The sequence below is a fragment of the Ostrinia nubilalis genome, chromosome 22 (assembly GCF_963855985.1).
Source record: "Ostrinia nubilalis chromosome 22, ilOstNubi1.1, whole genome shotgun sequence".
Taxonomy (NCBI): domain Eukaryota; kingdom Metazoa; phylum Arthropoda; class Insecta; order Lepidoptera; family Crambidae; genus Ostrinia; species Ostrinia nubilalis.
The window spans coordinates 9,570,593-9,592,807 of record NC_087109.1 but is presented as its reverse complement, the minus strand read 5'-3'; the positions used below and the strand labels follow the sequence as shown (position 1 = coordinate 9,592,807).

General features: G+C 40.6%; 1 protein-coding gene across 1 annotated transcript in view; it reads right to left on the bottom strand.

Annotated features, from left to right (window-relative positions):
* LOC135083072 (uncharacterized) overlaps positions 1-22,215 on the bottom strand; it is a 58,404-nt gene that overhangs the window by 22,878 nt on the left and 13,311 nt on the right. Inside the window, exons 3-16 of the mRNA XM_063977836.1 lie at positions 20,208-20,364; positions 19,761-19,817; positions 19,312-19,368; positions 18,903-18,950; positions 18,402-18,531; positions 17,636-17,856; positions 15,088-15,169; positions 13,525-13,637; positions 12,972-13,069; positions 8,581-12,114; positions 6,991-7,083; positions 5,724-5,845; positions 4,338-4,472; positions 3,111-3,192 (exon numbers count right to left, since the gene is read on the bottom strand). Of these exons, the coding sequence (XP_063833906.1) occupies positions 3,111-3,192; positions 4,338-4,472; positions 5,724-5,845; positions 6,991-7,083; positions 8,581-12,114; positions 12,972-13,069; positions 13,525-13,637; positions 15,088-15,169; positions 17,636-17,856; positions 18,402-18,531; positions 18,903-18,950; positions 19,312-19,368; positions 19,761-19,817; positions 20,208-20,364 (4,929 nt within the window). The remainder of the gene's footprint in view (positions 1-3,110; positions 3,193-4,337; positions 4,473-5,723; positions 5,846-6,990; positions 7,084-8,580; positions 12,115-12,971; positions 13,070-13,524; positions 13,638-15,087; positions 15,170-17,635; positions 17,857-18,401; positions 18,532-18,902; positions 18,951-19,311; positions 19,369-19,760; positions 19,818-20,207; positions 20,365-22,215) is intronic.

Below are 22,215 nucleotides of genomic sequence, written 5' to 3'. Positions count from 1 at the left end.
AAATAATCGAAAACAAAACTTATTCATGATTGGGAACGTATCAGTTCTGAAACGTAGACATATGTTGAAGCACGACATTGTCCATAGCAAGCTACAGTAGCGAGACAGACATGCCATCTTAGCATTACTATCGTGCACAGTGTTTTAAATAATCGTTGGCGTAACTAGACATTTTAAAGACTACGAAACGAATTGAGTTGCTGGATTAGAGAGTAAACGTTAAAGAATAAATTCAAGTTACATTTTTTAAATTAAATTCAGGAAACCACAGCTCTATCTTTTTATGTGTTATAATAAGTAAATAGTAAGTTATAACTTGTCTTTAGTAATAATAATAAAGTTAGTTATTTGATGAACTGATAAAAAAATTATACGCCATCGCTTGGTTATACTGATTTAATAAAAAATCACAGTCGTTTGATTTAAAGTAGATTTATCGTGGATTTATAGTAGATTCTAATTAGTCATTATTTGATTTGTGTCTTTTTGTGAAAAACGTTTTTCAAATATATTAATGTATCAGAATTCCTGCAGTTTTATTTAATAGAACGATCTTAACACAAAAGTTAACTGAGCTTAAATTTCTAAAAAATATATTTTTATTCTGACCGTACATAAAAATCTTATATTTTTTAAGTGGTTTTAAAATGGGTTGAGCTAGGAATGTTTTTGGGGTGAATAAGGAACATAAAATTAAAATTTTGTTGTGGGTAGAGTAAGGAACAAAATTGGGTTGAGTGAGGAAAAATAATGAGTGGGTTGAGTTGTCGTGGGTCGAATACGGAATAACCCATTTTGGGGTTTGTTTTTAAGCTTTCTGTATTCTCTGTTAAAAATAAAAAAATACACGTGAAAGAATTATTTCGATACGTCAATTAGTTTCCAAGATATTGAATTTTAAAAGTGCGGGCGGCGGCCGGCCCGCCATTTTATGCGCGTGACGTCATATTACAGTGACTGGCTCATATTTGTATGGGTGGAATCTTGCAAGCTGAATTAAGACCCACTTCCAGGCAACCGATTAAGCTGAAATTTCGCAAACACATGTGATTTGGATGACCATGCAATATTATGATGACATGGAGCTGATCTGATGATGGAGCTGGAAGGTGGCCATAGGAACTCTATAATAAAACGACTTAAATCCATCGAGTTTGGGTTCGTTCGTTTTGTATTGACGAGTACTTTAATTCTATATCTTTAATTCTAATCAGGGTCTAATGATGGAGCTGGAGGGTAATTCGCAATAAAACGACACAATCGCATCAAGTTTGGGTTTGGTTCAATTTTAATTTCTGTGATGGGTCTGGGTGTTAATATGTATAATAAGTTTGTATTTACAAAAAAAAATGTATTTAAGTATGTTTATATCCGTTTTATAGTGAGCGGATACTGTGAATGTACGTCACGCGGGGTCACGTGACCGTCGGCGGCACTCAATATTTATGCGAACTTTGAATGCCTATAAAATCATAACTACTGGGTATTTTTGAATGAAATAAAAACTAATGTATTTGTAAATGTAAAAGCCTAACTGTAACATAGGTTTCAAGTGATTTTGCATACCTAGTAACATTCTCAATTGTTGGTGGAGTTGCGTTGGGACCAACATTGGGTCCAATGCAAAGTATGGAGCCAGCCAGCCTTATCAGAAACGTCAAAGAATATGTAATTCTATGTACAAATAAATGGGTTTTTAAAACGTAGTTACGCCAACGACATTGACATTCATCGACGCCATTTTGTTCATTGTTAATCTGTGATGCCGCCATGCTGTATGCGCATTCACAACTTACCAATTTCGTAGAATCCTTGACAAGACATAATTATTTTAAAATACTTTATTTATATTCACATCATAAAAACGTTAAATATTTTTTTCTCAACAAAAAATAAATAAAAAATACATGATTTGTAACAAAATATGTACATGTCTTCAGTTATTTTTCCGAATATTTCTTTCTTTGGACGTGGGTATTTCTTATTTTCACGATTACTATAAAGAAAATAATAAATTGTAGTCATATACACAATAAAACGTCTAACATTTAATCTAGGTCAAGACATCTAAAACATTTCAGTGCAATGAAATTTTGTGCTTTGCTATTGTTTTACTACACATCGAATTATTTTATCTATTTATTTATTTTTATTTTATTGTGTATATAAAATCATAAATAAAGATTTGGGAAACTATTTACATTGCCAACGAGTTCTGTTATTCATTAACATTATAAGGACAATTGAACATAGTAAAACCTCTATTTAATGAAGTCGGTTAAAAACGTTCCCAATTTGGAACGATTAAATTAAGATCAAATTGCTTTAAAGGAACATACATTTTATACACTTACTAAGGCTGGTTTTAGTGTCACGCGGACCGTCCGGTGCGGACCCGCTCCGCACGGCCAATCTGTATGAACTTCTAGGGAGCGTTTTAGAGTAATGCGGTCCGGAGGAACCGCTCCGCTCCCTAGCAGTTCATACAGATCGGCTGTGAGGAGCGATCCGCACTGACAGTCCGCGTGACACTAAAACCAGCCTAATAAAAGTTACACGCGTGTTGAAAACTCGATTAAAGTGACGTTTAGTATTGAAATGTCATTTTAAAGTACAACCCGATTGAGCTGAGTGCCCACCTCGCTGGAATGCGACTCTCCTTCCCACTTCGCCCCTTTCCGTACCAGAGCGTCATTGTGACGTCACTGCTGCCAGATGCGCAGTTAACTCGACCGGGTTTTTAGTGTTCAATAAGGCCCAGAACAGACGGTGAAACGCAACTGCAACGAAACTGCAACTGCTGGTTACTTTTGAGTTGCATCTAAGTTTCTGCCATAGCGTCCGTTGAGAGACCACACATGACGCGACCAGTTTGAAACTTTCAGTTTCAGTTTCATTCATCAGAATCATCAGTAAGTTGCAGTTTCGTTGCAGTTGCGTTTCACCGTCTGTTCTGGGCCTGTGTGTAACTTTTAATAAGTAAGGGGGCTAAAAGTAACTTAAAAATATAAACCACAGAGCTCGTCAGCAAAAAGATCTAACACTTCCACGACTAACAGAGACGAGACAGAGTAAAAAGAGTCGTATGTGTATGCAATAAGGTCGCTTACCGATCGGCAGCGAGGCGGCCGAGTTGGGCACGGATGACGCTCCGCCCCCGGGGGAAGGCGGGGCGGTTAGAGCTGAGAGGGCCTGTGGGAAATAAAAGAATTAAAAATAAAACATATTTAACTATGGCAGGTGACACTATTATTCACGCTTTTTATGACAAAACTCGGCTTATTCCCAACTGTGTGCATAGTGCGAGTTTACACCAAACGTCATCGCTAGCGACTGCGTAAAAAAATTCATAAAATGTATGACAGATTGTACTATCGGCAACAGTGTTAACTACCCATTGCCTGTCATGTCATCTCGTTCTATCGCAAAGAATCACCATTTGATGAGAGCAAGAGCAAAAACGGAAATGGATAGTTAACAGTGTGGCCGTGTGTACAGCGTCCCTAGCGGATACTTTCATGAACTAAAATCTTCATAGGTTTTTTGATGCACTCGCTAGCGAAGACGTTCAATGTAAACTCGCATTAAGCACACTGGACACGACAGATGAATACCTAGTAATTCCTATTCACAATAGGGGAGAGAGGTAAAAATACACATTTCAATGGATAAGGCGTTGCGAGCTAGCGGAGCGGAGCAAAACAAGAAAGAAAGAAAAACATTTTGGTTCCAACTTAAAAAAAACACACACAGATATGTAAGTACAAAGTAGTTAGAACCAAAAATGGCCACCGCTCAGCATGTGTCATGCTCTGAAGTAGTATAAAACCCGCCGCCAAAAATGACACGCCGCGTGCCCGCGGCCTAGTTCCACGTTTGGGAAAACAAACTCCGCAACTCTTCATCGCATACTTTCTCCGCTCCGTTATCCAACTCCGTGTCTATGGACAGACACAGTCCACAACACCGTTCTGTTGCATTACATGGTGTCTATAACAGATGGCACACCACTAAAGTACGGCCAACTAGCAGCAATACAAAAGGTCGATTCGACTGTCGAACTGACAATCTATTCTGTCTCTTCCCATCTTGTGTATTTGTCGTAATGTCTAGTTCTCCCGCCAAAATATGTCAAAGTCAAACCCCTGCTATTCCAAATGACCATGACATTGGGTTTGTTTACATTTGGTATCGCTTCTCGTTGGTCGTACTTTAGTGGGTTCGTTTGTTCATCGCGCGTCATTCACTCGGTCTTTGCTCTGTGGCGCTCTCTCTCTCCAGCAGTGAACTGGTTGCCTAAATGGGGTGAAGATGATGATTTAGGTGGTAATACATACCATATGCGAGCTGGACGGGTCTATATGTGGCGGGGCTAGTTCGACGGACGCACACTTGCTGTTGGATTTCTTCTTGCGGAGGCCGAACTTGCGGCGGTCTTTCTTGACGTTTGGTGAGGCGCCCTCCAGCGATACCTAAGAGAAAAAGATGGAAACTTGAGTCAAATCAAATAAAAAATGGCTTTATTTGTTTGAACTAATCTCGCTTTAGATCAGGTGAGATGCAGGCCAAGAGCTTCCTCGTTGCAGATATAAAATAAGTAGTATTTTTTACAGTGGGCAGGGCACATAGCTCGTAGAGCTGACGGCCGCTGGGGCAGGAAAGTTCTTGAGTGGCGACCACGAACTGGAAGACGTAGCGTGGGCAGGCCTCCCACTAGGTGGACCGATGATCTGGTGAAGGTCGCGGGAGGAGCGGCGCAGGACCGGTCTTTGTGGAAATCCTTGGGGGAGGCCTTTGTCCAGCAGTGTACGTCTTTCGGCTGAAACGAACGAACGAAGTACTTTCAATTCAAATTTTGATCTTAAGCTCTTCGAGAAAAACATTTGGCAAGTGCTGAGTTAGGTACCTATCTATTTCTACATGTTAATTTATAATACTCTACGTTAGGTTGGAAAGAACGTTCTATGTACGCATACAATAAGTGAATCTAACCTACAATATGATAAGACGTCATTTGGCGTGAGGGTTTCTATTTTATTTTTATTATTTAACTAAAATCATACACTACAGTCATACTTGTCATGTTTATACTCGTATGCCGATACGTAAGTTAGTAGGATGGTACAAAGGCAACCCATTACCGAATACAGAACAACTAAATACTTATAAAAGTAATTGATATTTACAGAACGAACAGAAATGCATCTTCTTATTGCACGGCTATAAAACATCAACTTCGACTTTGGCTATCAATTGCATCTGGAAAATTAATAGAATTACCTGAATTAACAGAATAACCTTATTTGAAACTGTTACATTACATTAAACAGTTAAGCGGGCTGAAGGATTTTTAGCTAGCCACAAATTGTCACTTGCTGTTGGAAGTTCCGCGTTACGTCACAAAGAGCTACACTTTTAAACACGCCTTAACGTCACGGCCCACCTCTTTTGAACTTTGGCGCCCTTTATTTCTTTCAATTATCATTAGTTTGAAAGAGTGAAACATACGTGTCGAGTATTTTTTGATAAGTTAACTGACGGACTAATGCCCGTTTTCACCATCAATCCCTAACTTTTAAGTGACCCCTGTGGTAACACATAACAGGAATTTTGTTTTTGTAGGGGTCACTTAAAAAATAGGTAATGATGGTGAAAACAGGAATAATTCAAACTCTTGCTTTTATACCCAGGAAACATCTCTATTATGCTCTATTCTTACTTACATCAGTGTCATGGTGGACCTGCTGCTGCAACTCCAGCGCTTCCAGCAGCCGCTGCAGCTGCTGCACGGACAGCTGCGCTTGACCCAGCTCTCGGGACGCATTCTCGAGGGGGCCGCCCGATTCTGAAATGGTATTTGATGTTATTTACAAGCCAAATCTTGGCTAAATATGGTTGATAATATGTTGGAATCGTGAGATCAACGTATTGCTTTGTAGTTTGTAGTATATTTTCATGACTTCATTTTAGGACTTGGCATTTGAGACAGCCAACAGAAGTAACTATTTATTTTATTTCATTATCATCTTCATTATTTTCCCAATAGGAAGTCAACTTCTGAACATAGGCAGGCATATCAATGGTTTCTAATTTGGCCACCTAGCGGCTTCTTGCATCATTTATTAGGTCATCTGTCCACCTTGATCTTGGCTATTTGGTTATAAACTCATAAGAAAATCGCAATGTATAATAGGGACCAAAAATCTTTTGCTAAAAGAATGACAAGAATGTTTGGGCTCACCAGTTGGCGCTACTGTAGAAAGGCCCTGATACGTGCTACAGGCTAAGACAGTGGCGCCAACTGGTGAGCGCTGAAGCGGTGGGACTATCGCACTTGCATTCACCAGGATGGCGCCACTGTAGAGTTAGGTTCTGTCAATCGTCAATGGCGCCAACTGGTAAGCGCAAATGCATGTTTATTAATGAAATCTGGCAATTACTAAATAAAGGGTCAGGGAAGCTTGCATACGTAAATTAAATAATTATCTAATAACAATAGGGTAGTTGACACCACCAAGCAATTCACATGCTTTTTATGAACTATCAAAAAGCGATGTCCAAATGTATGACAATTGACATAAATATGTCAAACCTAAAAAATCTTAATTTATTTGTAATTGAGACCAGAGGTGGAATTGTGTAAAGCAATCATAATCATTTGACAGTTCATAACGTACGATAAAGTCAGTTAAACAAAGCGTTTAACTCGTTAACTGTCAAATGATAACGATTTCTTTACACAATTCCACCTTTGACTGGGTTTTCAGAATTTTGAGTTCTTTTACAGATGTTGTCTTGAATTATTGGTCAATGTCAACTATCCAATTTTAGTCCCGGTTTTTACCAAGGCGGAGCAATGCGCAAGTGTTTTGAATAAAATCTCCGCGCCACAAATTCTATAGAAACAATTGACGGCTCGACTCTTCTCCGCACCGCTCTGCTTTAGTGGAAATCGGGCCTTAGAATAGCATTTTACTCATCCATCCATACCTATGATCCAGCTAGCCAGCCGACCGCCAGGGGTGCCAGACACGAAGCCAGCTTGGGGCCCCCGAAGGGGCGGCGAGGTGGGGCTAACCAGCCCTACAATGAAACACATGTAGCGAGCAGGAGGGCTATGGACTTTTGATGCTTTTGACTCATAAAACTCATTATTTTTGAATAGAATAGAGAACTTTTTATTTGAAAGAAAGGTATACAAGCAAGACATAGATACATAGAGAGAGAAATACACAAGTGGACAGAACTGCTTGTGCCCCTCTGACAAAAAGGCACCCGCTCAGCGTACATCAAGACCGTCAGGGCTTGTCTTGAAACTGATTTTTGCAAATAGCCTTTTAAATCTTTTAAAAAGCACTTTTACACGTCCCAGTATTAACCCTACCACTGCTTCAGGACGATAAATGGGGCCAGTGCTGAGAAGCAACGCGAAGGTGTTACATTTGTCTGTTGTTTAACAGTTTTAAGTTGCTGTAGTTACTAAGCAAGAGACTACTATCCCGTATTGAATTTTGTTTTTAAGATAGAAGTTAGCCAGTCAGAAATGTAAATTCATAGAAAAAGTTTTTTTCTGCAATATGCGCTTTTTACGCCCTTTTGTAAAGTTAATAAGTCTCTTATTAATTGATAAAAAAAGTCCATAGCACTCAAATAAATGTGCATGAGCAACAAACCAAAGGGGGTATTTCAAAACCCAATAGAAACATGAAAAACATTTTCGGTTGAGTTTTACGGCAAAAAGCTTGTGAATCAACATTCACAAAAATACTTAATTTTCTAGCAGCAAAAAGTTAATCTCACAAGCTTTTTGGGAAGGAAAATCTCATGCATTCAAATGGGGGTCAATTCTAGAAGAAAAAAAAACACAGTTCTATAAATGGGTTATTGCCGATTTGCCACGGAATCGCTACGTCACGAAAAAAAGCATTTGTAAAGTCTACAGGGTGTTAGGTTAATGGGTATATGAGCCGACACTAGCCCATGTTAACATGGTCATATAAATGGTATGGTGAAGTCAGAAATTTGATATCATCATTTTATTTTTTTTAATTTTCATACAAAATACATTTTATAAAATCCGATTTGTATGAAAATTAATTTTTTTAAAATGAAGATATCAATTTTCTGACTTCACCATACCATTTATATGAACATGTTAACATGGGCTCGTGTCGGCTCATATACCCATTTACCTAACACCCTGTATATTACTTACAATATATGGAATTTCGTAAAGTATGGCGAATCGACAGTAACCCCTATTCTCATAATCTAATATTAAAGAGAAACCACACCTCGAATATTAAATCAAAACTATTTCCTACTAATGAATACTATTTCCTACTAATGAATAACTTACTAAAACTCTATCTATAGGTACTACAAGTATAATCCTACGAAAATCAAAAACAGATTTAAAATGCTACTCCTTTAACAAAGAACCCTTCTACCTATTTAGGACTGTCTAAGGTCTAACAGCTAATCATAGAATTTTGACATTTACAGACTATCATTTAATCTAACCAGAACAAAATACTATTTTTACGATTGAAACTAGACTATTTATTTGGAAAGTCTAACCAGAACAAAAGGAAGGCTCGCTGTTGCATCGATATATCGTTTTCAAATCGTCACTCTGCTCTCTCGTCACAGACAACGAATCCATCATCGAATTTGATTTCTGCAGCGGTTCCTTCGCGCCCAAAAACACGTGGTACACTTTAAACTCATTGCACGCATTGTATTCGTTCGCTTTTACATCTTTACTGTGTCTCAATATTATTTTGTCTGTCTGCGACTGCGTAGAAACCCTTACCGACGGCGACAAGGCAGTCATGCCTTTCACCAACTCTTTTCTAACACAGAGCACAGCATTCCTGTTAGATATTTTTGGGAAGTCCCTCTCAATGGTCACCAGTTGGACATTTTCGAAATTCTTCGCCGGCGCAATCGAAAATTTCGGTTCAGGAGGATCCAAAATAGTTTTGATTATTGTACTCATCGCACATTCTTTGGTTGATACCTTTTTAGGCCATACTGGACAGGATACAGCTTGTTCAGTCGTGACCTTTTGATTCGGCATATTTTGTAAAGATTTGGATTTCCTACCTAAATGCTCTTTAGAAAATCCTATGTGCGAAATTGATATTTTTAGCTTCACTTCGTTTGTCTCTTGTACCTTTTCTGTCTGGACTTCTTCAGTTTTGATATCATTCTTCAAAACAGTTGTGCTAAGAGATTCATCAGTAAGATTTTTCATGGTTAGTAAAATATCAGAAGTCTTCACAGATACGTCTTGAGTTTTAGGAGGATTATTCATTGTTTCGTTGAATTCAGCTTCATCAAATTGAGTTCCACGGTCATTTGGTTTGAAATCGTCATTGTATATGCGACCTAACAGACTCAATCCTTGGATATTGCATCCATTGCGAACGACTTTTTCGTGCTTCTTTTTAAGCTTTAAAAACAAAGCATTAAGGTCTTTATACAGACTTGGAAGATTCTTGGAAAGAAGAGTGAGGTTTTCTAACAGTAGTAGGATGAACTTTTCATCTATTACTTTAGGAGTGGGCTGTTCAAACACCGAGTATTCTTCAGGGTATTTGGTGCTTGAAGACTGAATTGGGGAACGAATCTGAGGCCCCAGAACCAAACCATTACTATGCTTTAAATGTACTTTCTTCTTCTTTTGTAACGGGGTCGAAACAGTATTCTTCTTGAAAGAAGAAACGATATAACAAGATGTGTCTTCGTTGTCTTCAGGATAGTCTTTTTTGAAGAAGTTACTGCTTTGGAAAGATAGATCAATAGAATGTTCGCTTTCATGAACAATATGACAGTAAGGTCTAGATGATGCGTTGCTACTACTAATGTAGGGCTTCAGCTCAATCATGTCTTTAGGACAATTTGGATCGTAGTCATACAAGTTTTGTTTATAGCTTACATCGATTGGTTCGAAGATTTTCTTCAAAGAGTTGTTATCCAAATTCTGCAACCAATCGTCGGAATGTGTTTGCGGCGTTAAATTTTTACTTTCATTGCAAAATTTCAAACTAAGATGGCGTTGGGATTCTCCAAAATTTGGTGGTTTTTCTTTTAGTTTTATCGTTATAGACATCATTCCTTTAAGTGACGGATCACTGAACATCGATATGTGCTCCAAATCGTACTTGGACAGGTCTATAACGACAGAATTTTCATCATAATTTTCACGTATAAGATTTTTCCCATGATACTCTTTTACTGGTCTTCCTAATTCATCTTTGGGTACGTTATTTTTGTCTCCTGTTGATTTATCGTTATTATCAAAGTTTTTAGGATCGCCTTTACCGACTTTGGAAAATATAGTTGTGATTTTATCAAGAATATCTTTTAGGTACTGTTCTCCAGGATCTGCAGTATTACTCAGTTGATTGGCATTGTCCCCAAAGTTGGTAGTGGTGATATTTTTGGATATTTTCCTTTGGACTGATTCTGTTTGGACTTCGCACATAGGAGGTACGTTTTTGTTGCACTTTTTATCATCACTCGATTGCGAACTGCTGTGTGTCATACTCTTACTACTTTCATTTAGGAGTACGCTTAAATAAGCATTTAAAAGTTCTTTAGCAACATCCGGTGGCATTGACGTTTCACTAATAAGGTGATTAATAGTTTCTTGTATTTTAGGCAGTTCTGATGAAGAATTCGATTTGTCCAGACCTTCGTTTAAATTGTTCAAGCCAGATCTTTTAGATAGTTTTTCAAGGTTGTCTATGAGTCTTTTGGTTATTTTAATGTCTTTTTCTCTACTTTGATTACTGCGCACTGTTTCGCACACGTATACTGTGTTCTTAAGAATTCTTTCAAGTTCTTGTATTCGCCGCTCTTTTTCGAAACTTTCTGTGTCTCGTTTAGGACTGTGGCATCTTATAGCTTTCTTTTCTAGTTTTGGTTTGGGTAGATTAGATTTGGGTGCTTTAGTAGGCATTTGATCTGCGACTTCATAGTCGTTTATGAAGTCACTCACACCGTGGAACTGAGTTTGCTTTGTAGCATTTTGCAGAAGAAAACTGGACAAAATTTTATCTTGTGTAAAATGCCTATTTGATGGTTTATGTACTGATTTGACACGTTTCATCGCCTCTTTGAATTGTTCGCCGCTTGTATTTTTCAGCCAATACTCCAACAGTGATCTGAACAACATTTTTACTGGATGAACATCAGTTTGACTGAATTTGACATTGTACAATTCTTTCACGACTTGACTAATGTAGTATTTGACTTCGTTGTTATTAGAATTGCGTGTGATTTTATGATTTTCGAATAGTGAAATCATAAGGTGTTCAGTTATTTTGTCATATTCTGACACTGACATTAGATCTTGTAGTGATTTATGTTCTTTATCTTCAACAGCTTGTACTTGATTGTGTTCTTTGGGAATGACGTCACCGCCTACACCGCGATGGAAGAGTTGGTTAATATCCTTGTTAGGACTCTTTGCTCTATGTTTCTTGAGCAACAAACATTTGCTTAAAGGTTCTTTGAGTTTCGGCTCATCGACCATATTTTTGTATTTTACTAGGTTAGTGCACTTTTTGCTCTTCTTCATTGGAGGTTCTGTTAGGGAGTTTGAAGTATTGCGTTTTTTTCGCGAGAAAAAGTAATAAGTAGTAGCTGGTCCAGTAGTATCTGTATAGGCTTTCTTTTTGCTATCTTTTGTCTCTGTCTTTTTGATAAGTTTTACCTTTTTCGCACACGTGCATATATTGTGAGAGTTTGATTCCAAGTCCGTGATATGCATCTGTTTTTCAGCATTTGTGCTGCCGGAAACATTTTTCACGCGAACGTCATTAAGGTTCAATCTCGTGAAGCAATTCATAGAGCATAGACTACGGTTATAGTGATGTGGGTCACTGAACTTTTCGACAGCGTTAAATCGCCTTTGGAAGTTGAAGAACACTAGCTTTCTTTCTTTATTTTGGAAATGCCACTGGAAAGGGTTCTTCAAGGGGTGGTTTTTAACTGAATATTCTTGTTTCGGAGTTTGGGATGAAGGGGAATTGCTGGATTCGGGTACATGGGCATCTTCGGTGGAAGTCAAGGTAGAAGTTGCGAAACTTATACGGGATGTGCCTAAGAAAGTGATAGAAGATGAAATAGAGAGCAAACGCATTCATGACTAAGTTCATTCAAAACATGTGTGGATACTTTGAACAGTTTTTAGTTACTATAGATCTAGCGTTTAGCTCAGTTAGTGCCTGAGGTATGGAAGTGGCACGGGAGGGTGTTTTTGTGACGGTCAAACGCCAGCGAGACTTCAGATTTGTATGCTCTGTCACGCAAAAATATGTCAAAATCACCCCTCCATCATCCACCCACATATTTCAGGCGCTGACCCAGTTAAGCGTAAGTAAGTAGAATATAAGTATCAGTGATTCTTTTACAAAATCAGTGAGGAGCTGTTCAAAATACCACCACATTCTACCAAGGAACTCTCAAGCACGCATGCTTGGCCTACCAATCACACTATGCTATCGAAACCATAACATACTGTGTGCTCACCATGAGTTTACGTTAGGTGTGCTCGCTAGCGAGCTATGAAGATTTTAGTTCTTGAAAGTAGCCGCTAGGGGCGCTGTACAATCTTTCATACATTTAATGTAATTTTTTTAGTCTTTCAGTGCCTTGGCCCACTTTTAGCTTGGTTCATGGTCCAGGTTGCTGTTTTAAATTTTTAAATATTTTTTCTTCAGGCAACTGGGCCACCTTCAATGTTTTATTGATAAATTAAACACCAAATCAACAAAAACCTACTCTACTCCTTGCATATTAAGTGCCTAAGTGTATTTTAAACATTGAATCCGGTGACTTGGCCCGTGGACCAAGCAAAAGCGGGCCAAGTTGCTGTAAGACTTATTTCTTAGGCAGTCGCTAGCGAGCACACCTAACGTAAACTCCTGGTAAGCACACTGAACTATGTTTACACTTACGGGAGGAGGTCTCTGTGGGAGGTAGGTCCTCTAAAGGCGCGTGGATCTTTGGCACCGACTCCCGCGCACCAAACGTTAACAGATGCTGTCGGTACAGTCTAGAACAATGTTGACCTTTTAGCTGGTGGTTGTTGCTGTTGTGGACTTATTTTGGACTTTATTGGGGTACAATAAGACTCTATACTGGTTGGAGGGAAAAAATCATTGAAAGAACTAAATAAAAGTGGACCTTATCGCATCAGAGGCTCATTTAGCTGTTAATTTTCACACATCCCTTGATAGGTGGTATAAGTGTTCGTCTATGTTGAGTCGTCGGCGCCGCTTTTACTGTGTCAAAGGAATGTGGTCCCTTGTAGCCTAGTGCAAAAAACATCAGAGTGTTGTGTCGTACCAATGTCGACCTTATGTCGCCAAACAGAAGACTCAATTACTTGTGAGCTTTCAAGCTGAGCTAAGTGCGGAATACGTTCTGCGTTTATATCGATGCGCCGGCGCCGCTTTCATGTGTCTAAGGAATCTGGACCTTATTGCGTTAGAGATAAGACACATTTACCTGTGCGTCTTCAGCACGCTCAGCCAAGTCCGGAAGACGTCCTGCGTCTTGGCACGCAGGTGGTATATAAACTCGTCCGCGTCTATATCGATGCGCCGGCGCCACATCATTTGCTACAGACGAATGTAGACCTAATGACGTTGGATAGAAGGGTTATTTACCTGTGCGCTTACAGCACGCTGAGCCTCTTAGCGCGCTGGTGGTATATGAACTTATACGCGTCTATATCGATGCGCCGGCGCCGTGCATTGGCGACAGACGAATGTGGATCTTATGACTTTAGACAGAAGGTTTATTTTACCTGTGCGCCTTCAGCACGCTCAGCCAAGTCCGGAAGACGTCCTGCGTCTTGGCACGCAGGTGGTATATGAACTCGTCGGCGTCTATATCGATGCGCCGGCGCCACACCATTACGACAGAGGAATCTGAATCTTATCGCGTAAGAAATAAGACTCATTTACCTGTGCGCCTTCCGCACGCTGAGCCTCTTAGCGCGCTGATGGTATATGAACCTATAATCGTTTATAGGATTTTACCACCTTCAAAATAAGACTCATTTACCTGTGCGCCTTCCGCACGCTGAGCCTCTTAGCGCGCTGGTGGTATATGAACCTATAGTAGGGAATTTAGTGCAAGAACCCCTCCACTTTGGTATAGAAGGCTCATTTTTGCAACAGTCGTTCTTTGGGTGCTCCTGAGTGGATTTCCGTCGGTAGACATCGGTAGCCCCCCCTGTGGTAGCAGGGGGAGGGGGGGCAAGTTTCCTTCTGCCGCGCTTCACTCTAAGGCCTATATCTTCAAAACTATGAATATTAGGGCAAGTGTGGTATCGTTTTCAGATAATTAAAGGATGGCGAATTCATTTTTAGAACAAACTTTTTGCCTTTTCATACAAAAAAATAGAAATATTGAGCAAAATTCACAAAAACCAAAAAGTATTTTTTTAAATAAACGTCGTTTACTTTTAAACCACTGGAGATAATCTAATAAAAAAAATATGTCCTGAAAGCTACATTTATCAGGATTATAAATATATACCATTGTATGGTACTTTTTTCGCAAAAAGTAGGTGAAAAAAATTTTTTCTTCAGGACACAGCGGCCGAATTTTATTGCGCATCGGAAAAAAATATTTATTTTATCCATGTATTCATACTATTTGGTTCATAAGCAAGTAAGGATTATTATTTTAGAATTTATTTAGAGTTGCTGGCACATCAATCTACCATGATTAGTATTTTTGATTTTGAACTCTATGTGAGAGACATAAGGTTGTAAATAGCTTAAATACATTTTAATATTGAAAATATCATAAGAAGAAAGCACTAAATAAAGAACTTGAATTTGTCTAAATGTCTAATGATTATTATTATTTTAATTAATACTTTTATTTCTGCATACTATTGTACAATGATTTAATGGAAAGGTAAGTGTGAGGAAAATGAGGATTGACAATCATAGTACGGCATATATTTTAGCACAAAGGCTACGGTTGTGATCATTTTAGTTGTTTTTTCAGACAGCACCAGCTTCATCAGCACTATTTTTTGCACTCACATCTTACCATTTCCAGGCAAGCTTTGGCAGCTACGGGCAAATCGGTCCATATAGGCTCCATGTTGCTATCGACTCTGGTCCACCCCCAACTAGGATAAAGGAGTCGGGTAAAGGGAAAACTGAGTCGTTTGTTTGCAACTGATCCTATACGCGAAGCCCTTGATATACAAAATTTTGAATAACTTGAAAAAATCCTAAGGAACAAGAGACGACGAAAAGAGGACCAAAATCCCAACATAACAGCCTAATCTGGTTTACTGACAGCTCCAAGATGGCCTTTTTAACGGGAACGGGCGTCTACTGAAACACTTCGAACACTGTGAACGCATAAGGAGGTTTGCTTCAGTATTTCAAGCTGAATTCTGCGCTATAAATTATGTGTGCACTAAAGAACAGGGGCGTAAAAAACGCAATATTTACATCCTGAGCCACAGCCATGGCCATAATATGGCATGAGGTATGCTTTTAGATAAAGGTACTATCAGTTCTGACCCAATAGGTATGGTCTCTGACCCTTGTCTCGCTAAACTGTCGGCTCTCTCATTGCATTCGATCCGTGTATGTCCAGGTATCCCACATCAGGGACACTTTGTCATGCCTTCCGAGTTTGTTTATCTTTAAGATCTCAACGTTTACTGAGGCGATGGCTTTGCTTGAATGCTGCCTGGCTGCGGCTCAGGATGTAAATATTGAGTTTTTTACACCCCTGTTCTTATATCCAAGAAGTACAGGGCTGAATGGGAAAGCTCCAATGATATAAGCCTCTCCAAATCATTCCTAAAGGGAAATACAAGGTCATGAAGAAAACTCATATTAAGCGGAAATAAAAGGTAAGCCCAAGCAATTACGGGTACGCAAACTGGGCATTATGGAACGAACAACATGTCCCACAAAATGGGCCTAACTACAGAAGACAGCTTTCGAGCATGTGGAATACATGTGGGGTCCATGAAACACTTAATACTGTAAGGATGGGTCTGCTTGGGTCAGCATATCCGGCATCAGAACTTCAGAAGACTATTAGGTGACTTTCACTCAGATGCTTAATTCACCTAATGGACAGGACTTTTTTGGATGATAGGTAATAAAAAAGGAAGCATAAAGATCCTAATGGGTCGCTGTGGACTACGCTTAGGTGTGGCCCTACATAAGATAACCCAGACAGCTTTGTATCAGCATTGGCTACTGGCAGTATATTAAGGAGTTCGCGTATAGGATCAGTTGCAATTGCAAGCAACCGACTCAGTCTTCCCTTTACCCGACTGGTTGGGGGTGGACCAGGGTTGATAGCAACATGGAGCCTACATGGACCGATTTGCCCGTAGCTGCCGAGGCTTGCCTGGAAATGATGAGATGCAAGTGCAAGAAGTAGTGCAGAAGCTGGTGCTGTCTGAAAAAACAACTAAAACGGTCACAGCCGTAGCCTTTGTGCTAAAAATATCTCCCGTACTATGAATGTCAATCTCCATTTTCCTCACATTTACCTTTCCGTTAAATCACTGGTACAATAGTATTTAGAAATAAAAGTATTAATTAAAATAATAATAATCATTAGACAAATTCAAGTTTTTTTATTTAGTGCTTTCTTCTTATGATATTTTCAATATTAAAATGTATTTAAGCTATTTTCAACCTTATGTCTCTCACATAGAGTTCAAAATCGATTGAAGAAAAAATACTAATCATGGTAGATTGATGTGCCAGCAACTCTAAATAAATTCTAAAATAATAATCCTTACTTGCTTATGAGCCAAATAGTATGAATTCATGGTTAAAATAATTTTTTTTTCCGATGCGCAATAAAATTCGGCCGCTGTGTCCTGAAGAAAAAATTTTTTTCACCTACTTTTTGCGAAGAAAGTACCATACAATGGTATATATTTATAATCCTGATAAATGTAGCTTTCAGAACATAATTTTTTTATTTAATTATCTTCAGTGGTTTAAAAGTAAACGACGTTTATTTAAAAAAATACTTTTTGGTTTTTGTGAATTTTGCTCAATATTTCTATTTTTTTGTATGAAAAGGCAAAAAGTTTGTACTAGAAATGAATTCGCCATCCTTTAATTATCTGAAAATGATACCACACTTGCCCTAATACTCATAGTTTTGAAGATATGGGCCTTAGAGTGAAGCGCGGCAGAAGGAAACTTGCCCCCCCTCCCCCTGCTACCACAGGGGGGGCTCCCGATGTCTACCGACGGAAATCCACTTAGGAGGACCCAAAGAACCACTGTTGCAAAAATGAGCCTTCTATACCAAAGTGGAGGGGTCTCCATACAAATCATTGCACTAAATTCCCTACTACTATAATCGTCTATGTTTATGCGCCGGCGCCGCTTCTACTGAGCCAATAGAATTCGTGCCTTATTGTGTTGGACAGAAGGTTTATTTCACCTGTGCGCCTTCAGAACGCTGAGCCAAGTCCGGACGTCCTCCGTCTTCGCACGCAGGTGGTATATAAACTCGTCCGCGTCTATATCGATGCGCCGGCGCCACACCATTGTGTCAAAGGAAACTGGACCTTATAACCTTAAAAATAAGACTCATTTACCTGTGTGCTTTCAACACGCTCAACCAAGTCCGGAAGACGTCCTGCGTCTTGGCACGCAGGTGGTATATAAACTCGTCCGCGTCTATATCGATGCGCCGGCGCCGCGCCTTGGCCGAAATCACTGAGAGACCCACATCCACGGAACCGTGCAGGCGGCCGCGTGCGACATCTGTTGGCGACCGCGCGTATACTAGTATACCGCCGTCTACTACGAAGAAACGCTGGAAGAAAGAAAGATAGTTTTGTTACTAACTTCTTGTTCACACATTGTATTAATTTTTTAAGGACCTTTTTAATATAAAATATGCGAATGCACTATAGAAACATTTTCATTGTGATTTCAGTGTTATAATGTTAAATGTAAGAGTGTCATTTAATCGCAAACGTATCCATCATCATCATTTCAGGACGACCTGTGGCTGAAACGATGATGATGCTTGATGACGATGAAGTGCTGCTCGTCTTCTGCTGAAAATAGGTACTTATCACCAATGGCTTCCAGATTGGCTGGTCAGAAGTGGCCTGCATCCAGCGCCTTCTTGCAACCTTTATGTCTATCTTATGAGTTTTTGTTTCGTTGTGGAAATCATTGGGGAAGACCTTAGTCCAGCAGTGGACGTCATTTGGCGGAAAACAACGATCGAACGGAACATTACAGACAAAAGAAATTATTGCTTTTCCAATCGAGGAATGCAGTATTTAAAAAGATCGGTGACAACGCATGATAGGTAGTTACTTCTAAGCAAAGGTTTCAAATATTAATTACCTTGTGCCATCCCTTGAGCGGCCATTTGCGCTTCTTATGCAGGTACCCGTTGAAGACGTCCGGCCGCTTCTCGAAGCGCTGGCCGTCCTTCAGGCCCTCAAGCACCTCCCATTCGCTGCCACGGCGACGGCTGAGGAAAAAGATATTCAATTGTTAAGTTAAAAATGTCAAAACTATCTCAGGTACCGACTTGATCCGGTAAGCTGTCATCAAGTGAAAGAGTTTGTCAGTAAGATTTGATGAGTGGTTTAGACAAGTTCAGGGTATATGTATGCCTGGGTTTCAAGACAGGAAGCTTTCCCCCGGGACTACTTAACCTTCACTAGTTGGGTTTCATTGAAGGCTAAGCTGGGATAGTAAGGAAGTGTCTAATAGCCACGTTTCTCGGTTGGACGGCGCGGCTACTGAGATAGCCACGGGTCTCTCCAACTAGAGGGGGGATCCTGAGGGGGGATCTCTGCCTTTCTCACTAGAGATCGTGAAGCAGTTGTTGTAACTCACCTGCAGGACTTGGTGATCCTGATAGGCGGCGGCACCGGGCGGACAGCCCTGGTAAAGGCTACTGGCGTGAACTAAGGCAGCAACTCTATCATACTAGAGGGGAATCCTGAGGCAGTGGCGAGCGATGTCTCGTCTCTCTCTCACTAAAGGAGGAACCGTGAGGCAGTAGCGTACGAGGTCTCTCTCTTCGGATCGTGAGTGGCTAGCTTTTATTCACTCTTACTAGAGGGAGGGTGTCACCTTCGGGTCTTAGGCCGGAGCAGACATAATTCTACCTAGCAACGATGAAGAGGCAGAGGTGAGAGTACTGAGAGCTCTCTTTTCCTCACATTACAGGGGGATCATGAGGCTGTGACATGTGATCTCTTTCTCAAACTAAAGGGGGGATCGTTAGGCAGTTGTGACTTACCTGCGCGACTTGGTGATCCTGGTGGGCGGCGGCACCGGCCGGACAGCTCGATCGCCGCTGTCGGCGGACAGCGAGGCGGTTTCACCAGAACAATCCACTGCTAAATGCTACTGTCAGAAACTAGGGCAACAACTCTCTCATACTAGAGGGGAATCCTGAGGCAGTGGTGAGCGATGTCTCGTCTCTCTCTCACTAGAGGGGGAACCGTGAAGCAGTGGCGTGAGAGGTCTCTCTCTTCGGATCGTGAGTGGCTAGCTTTTATTCTCTCTTACTAGAGGAAGGGTCTCACCTGCGGGTCTTAGGCCGGAGCAGACATAATTCCACCTAGCAGCGATGAAGAAGCAGAGGTGAGAGCTCTCTTTTCCTTACATTACAGGGGGATCGTGAGGCTGTGACATGTGATCTCTTGCTCAAACTAGAGGGGGGATCGTTAAGCAGTTGTGACTTACCTGCGCGACTTAGTGATCCTGGTGGGCGGCGGCACCGGCCGGACAGCTCGATCGCCGCTGTCGGCGGACAGCGAGGCGGTTTCACCAGAACAATCCGCTGCTAAATGCTACTGTCGGAAACTAGGGCAACAACTCTATCACACTATAGGGGAATCCTGAGGCAGTGGTGAGCGATGTCTCGACTCTCTCTAACTAAAGGGGGAACCGTGCCAGTAGCGTGCGAGGTCTCTCTCTTCGGATCGTGAGTGGCTAGCTTTTATTCACTCTTACTAGAGGGAGAGTCTCACCTGCGGGTCTTAGGCCGGAGCAGACATAATTCCACCTAGCAACAATGAAGAGGCAGGGGTGAGAGCTCTCTTTTCCTCACATTACCGGGGGATCGTGAGGCTGTGACATGTGATCTCTTTCCCAAACTAGAGGGGGGATCGTTAAGCAGTTGTGACTTACCTGCGCGACTTGGTGATCCTGGTGGGCGGCGGCACCGGCCGGACAGCTCGATCTCCGCTGTCGGCGGACAGCGAGGCGGTTTCGCCAGAACAGTCCGAGTCGGACGGCGCGCGCCGCAGCGCCGCCGCGCGTCCGGACGCACCACGTCGTCGCTCTCCTGGAAACGTACAGAAATAATAATATGGATTTAGTACTGGCTGAATGGTTCTGGCAGAGAATATGGGACCGCCCTTACTCTTCCCTTCTGATGACTGAAACCTGTTTCATTCTTAACAGTATAGTCACCGAACCCACTCTCCTAGAATGGGACAGAAATATGGATTCAGTCACGCCCGGAAAACCCGTAATACGCAATGGGCAGGCCTCACACTATGGACCGACGACATGGAAGGTCGCTAGAAGTACCTGCATGCAGCGCATGACCGTTCGTTGTATAGCCTTTTTCCAGCAGTGTACGTGCTTTGGCTAAAATGATGATGTATTTTAGTATTGGCCGAGTGGTTCTGGCTGAGTAGAATGGGATTACCCCTTCATTCATACAAAGGATGACTGACACCTGTTTTTCACTCCTTACTCTATGGTCAGGACACAGACCTACTAACTAAAAGATGACGTCATCTACACGACCTTTTTGGTACACTGACAGTACTGACACCGAAATAGTCACAAATTTTTCCCACCAACCTGTAACGGAACAAAGCAGCGAAGTAAGCTCCATATTTTTTTCCGAATGAGATATTCTGATCATACTCCATCTCCGAGCCAACTCCGTATACACTAACTGACATTCTAACTATTCGAGATTAGTGATGCCGCTCGATAGTTCTTTATCGATAGACGGGCAATAGTTGTCGATAAAACTATCGATAGTTCAAAAAGTGGTAAAGCTATTCCAATTTCTTTATGGACAATCCCTGTGAATCGCGTAGAGAGCCATGCAGTGAAATATTATCGATATTAATAGTATTAAGGCATGACAGTTGTTACGCTACACTATTTTCAACGTGTATCGATAGCGAACAATATCGATGGTTTTAAACTATTGACAAAAACTTATTTCATTTTTGTTGATAATAATATTGTACGCCATCCAATTACTAAAATTGTTCATGTAATTTCTTAACATTTTATCCAATAAATATTTTGATCTATCGACAATATAGCATCTCTATTCGTGGCATTGCTATGGTCACATCAACAATATTTTCATTGTGTACTAATTTGCGTATATTAAATTAGACACACTGGTTTTCAACGATACTGAGCCAGTGGTTTGTTTACTGCTACAAAATAATAATTGCTAGAAGAGTCTTAGAGCAACTCAAAGGAAAAGCAATCCTGTTTAACGGAGATAGGGTACAATATAGCTGGGCATGTTCAAGTTTACCCAGTACATGAAAATATGAAAAGCACGTGCAAGCAACAATGAGCTGAATTACATAACAAAAGGGCTGATTTTTCTTTGATTATTGAAGCTGACAGTGATATCACATTATTATTGGTGGACGGGGGAAAAGGGAATGTTACGTCATCCTTCATTAATGACGTTGTTATGATTCAGTTTCAGTATTAGAAGTACACAGGCTTAGATAGACCAATGGATAGTCAGAGAAAATCTGAGTAGAAATTGTTGCTGCAAAATAATACCTATTACAACTACTCGAGTTATCAGTGTCAAGCTTGATATACTGTCGTCTCAAGAAAGAATTAAGGCTGGGTTGCACATCAACAAACGTCTGTCAAACTCCATACAAAAAACACCGGTTATCGTTATAATTATGGTTAAAGTTAGGTGGTGCTGGGTGCAAGTCAGCCTAAGAAGAGTTAAGGCATAGAGAACTCGGGAAAACAGGGTACTTTTTAGGGTTCCGTAGGTCCTGACAAGGAACCCTTATTCATTAATATGTTAAAGCCCCAAGATGGGTAGCTAGGGGTCATTGGACAAAATTCTACGTGCTCACAGACCAGACTATAGCACGTGCAGATTGTCAAACTTGAGCTATAGAAC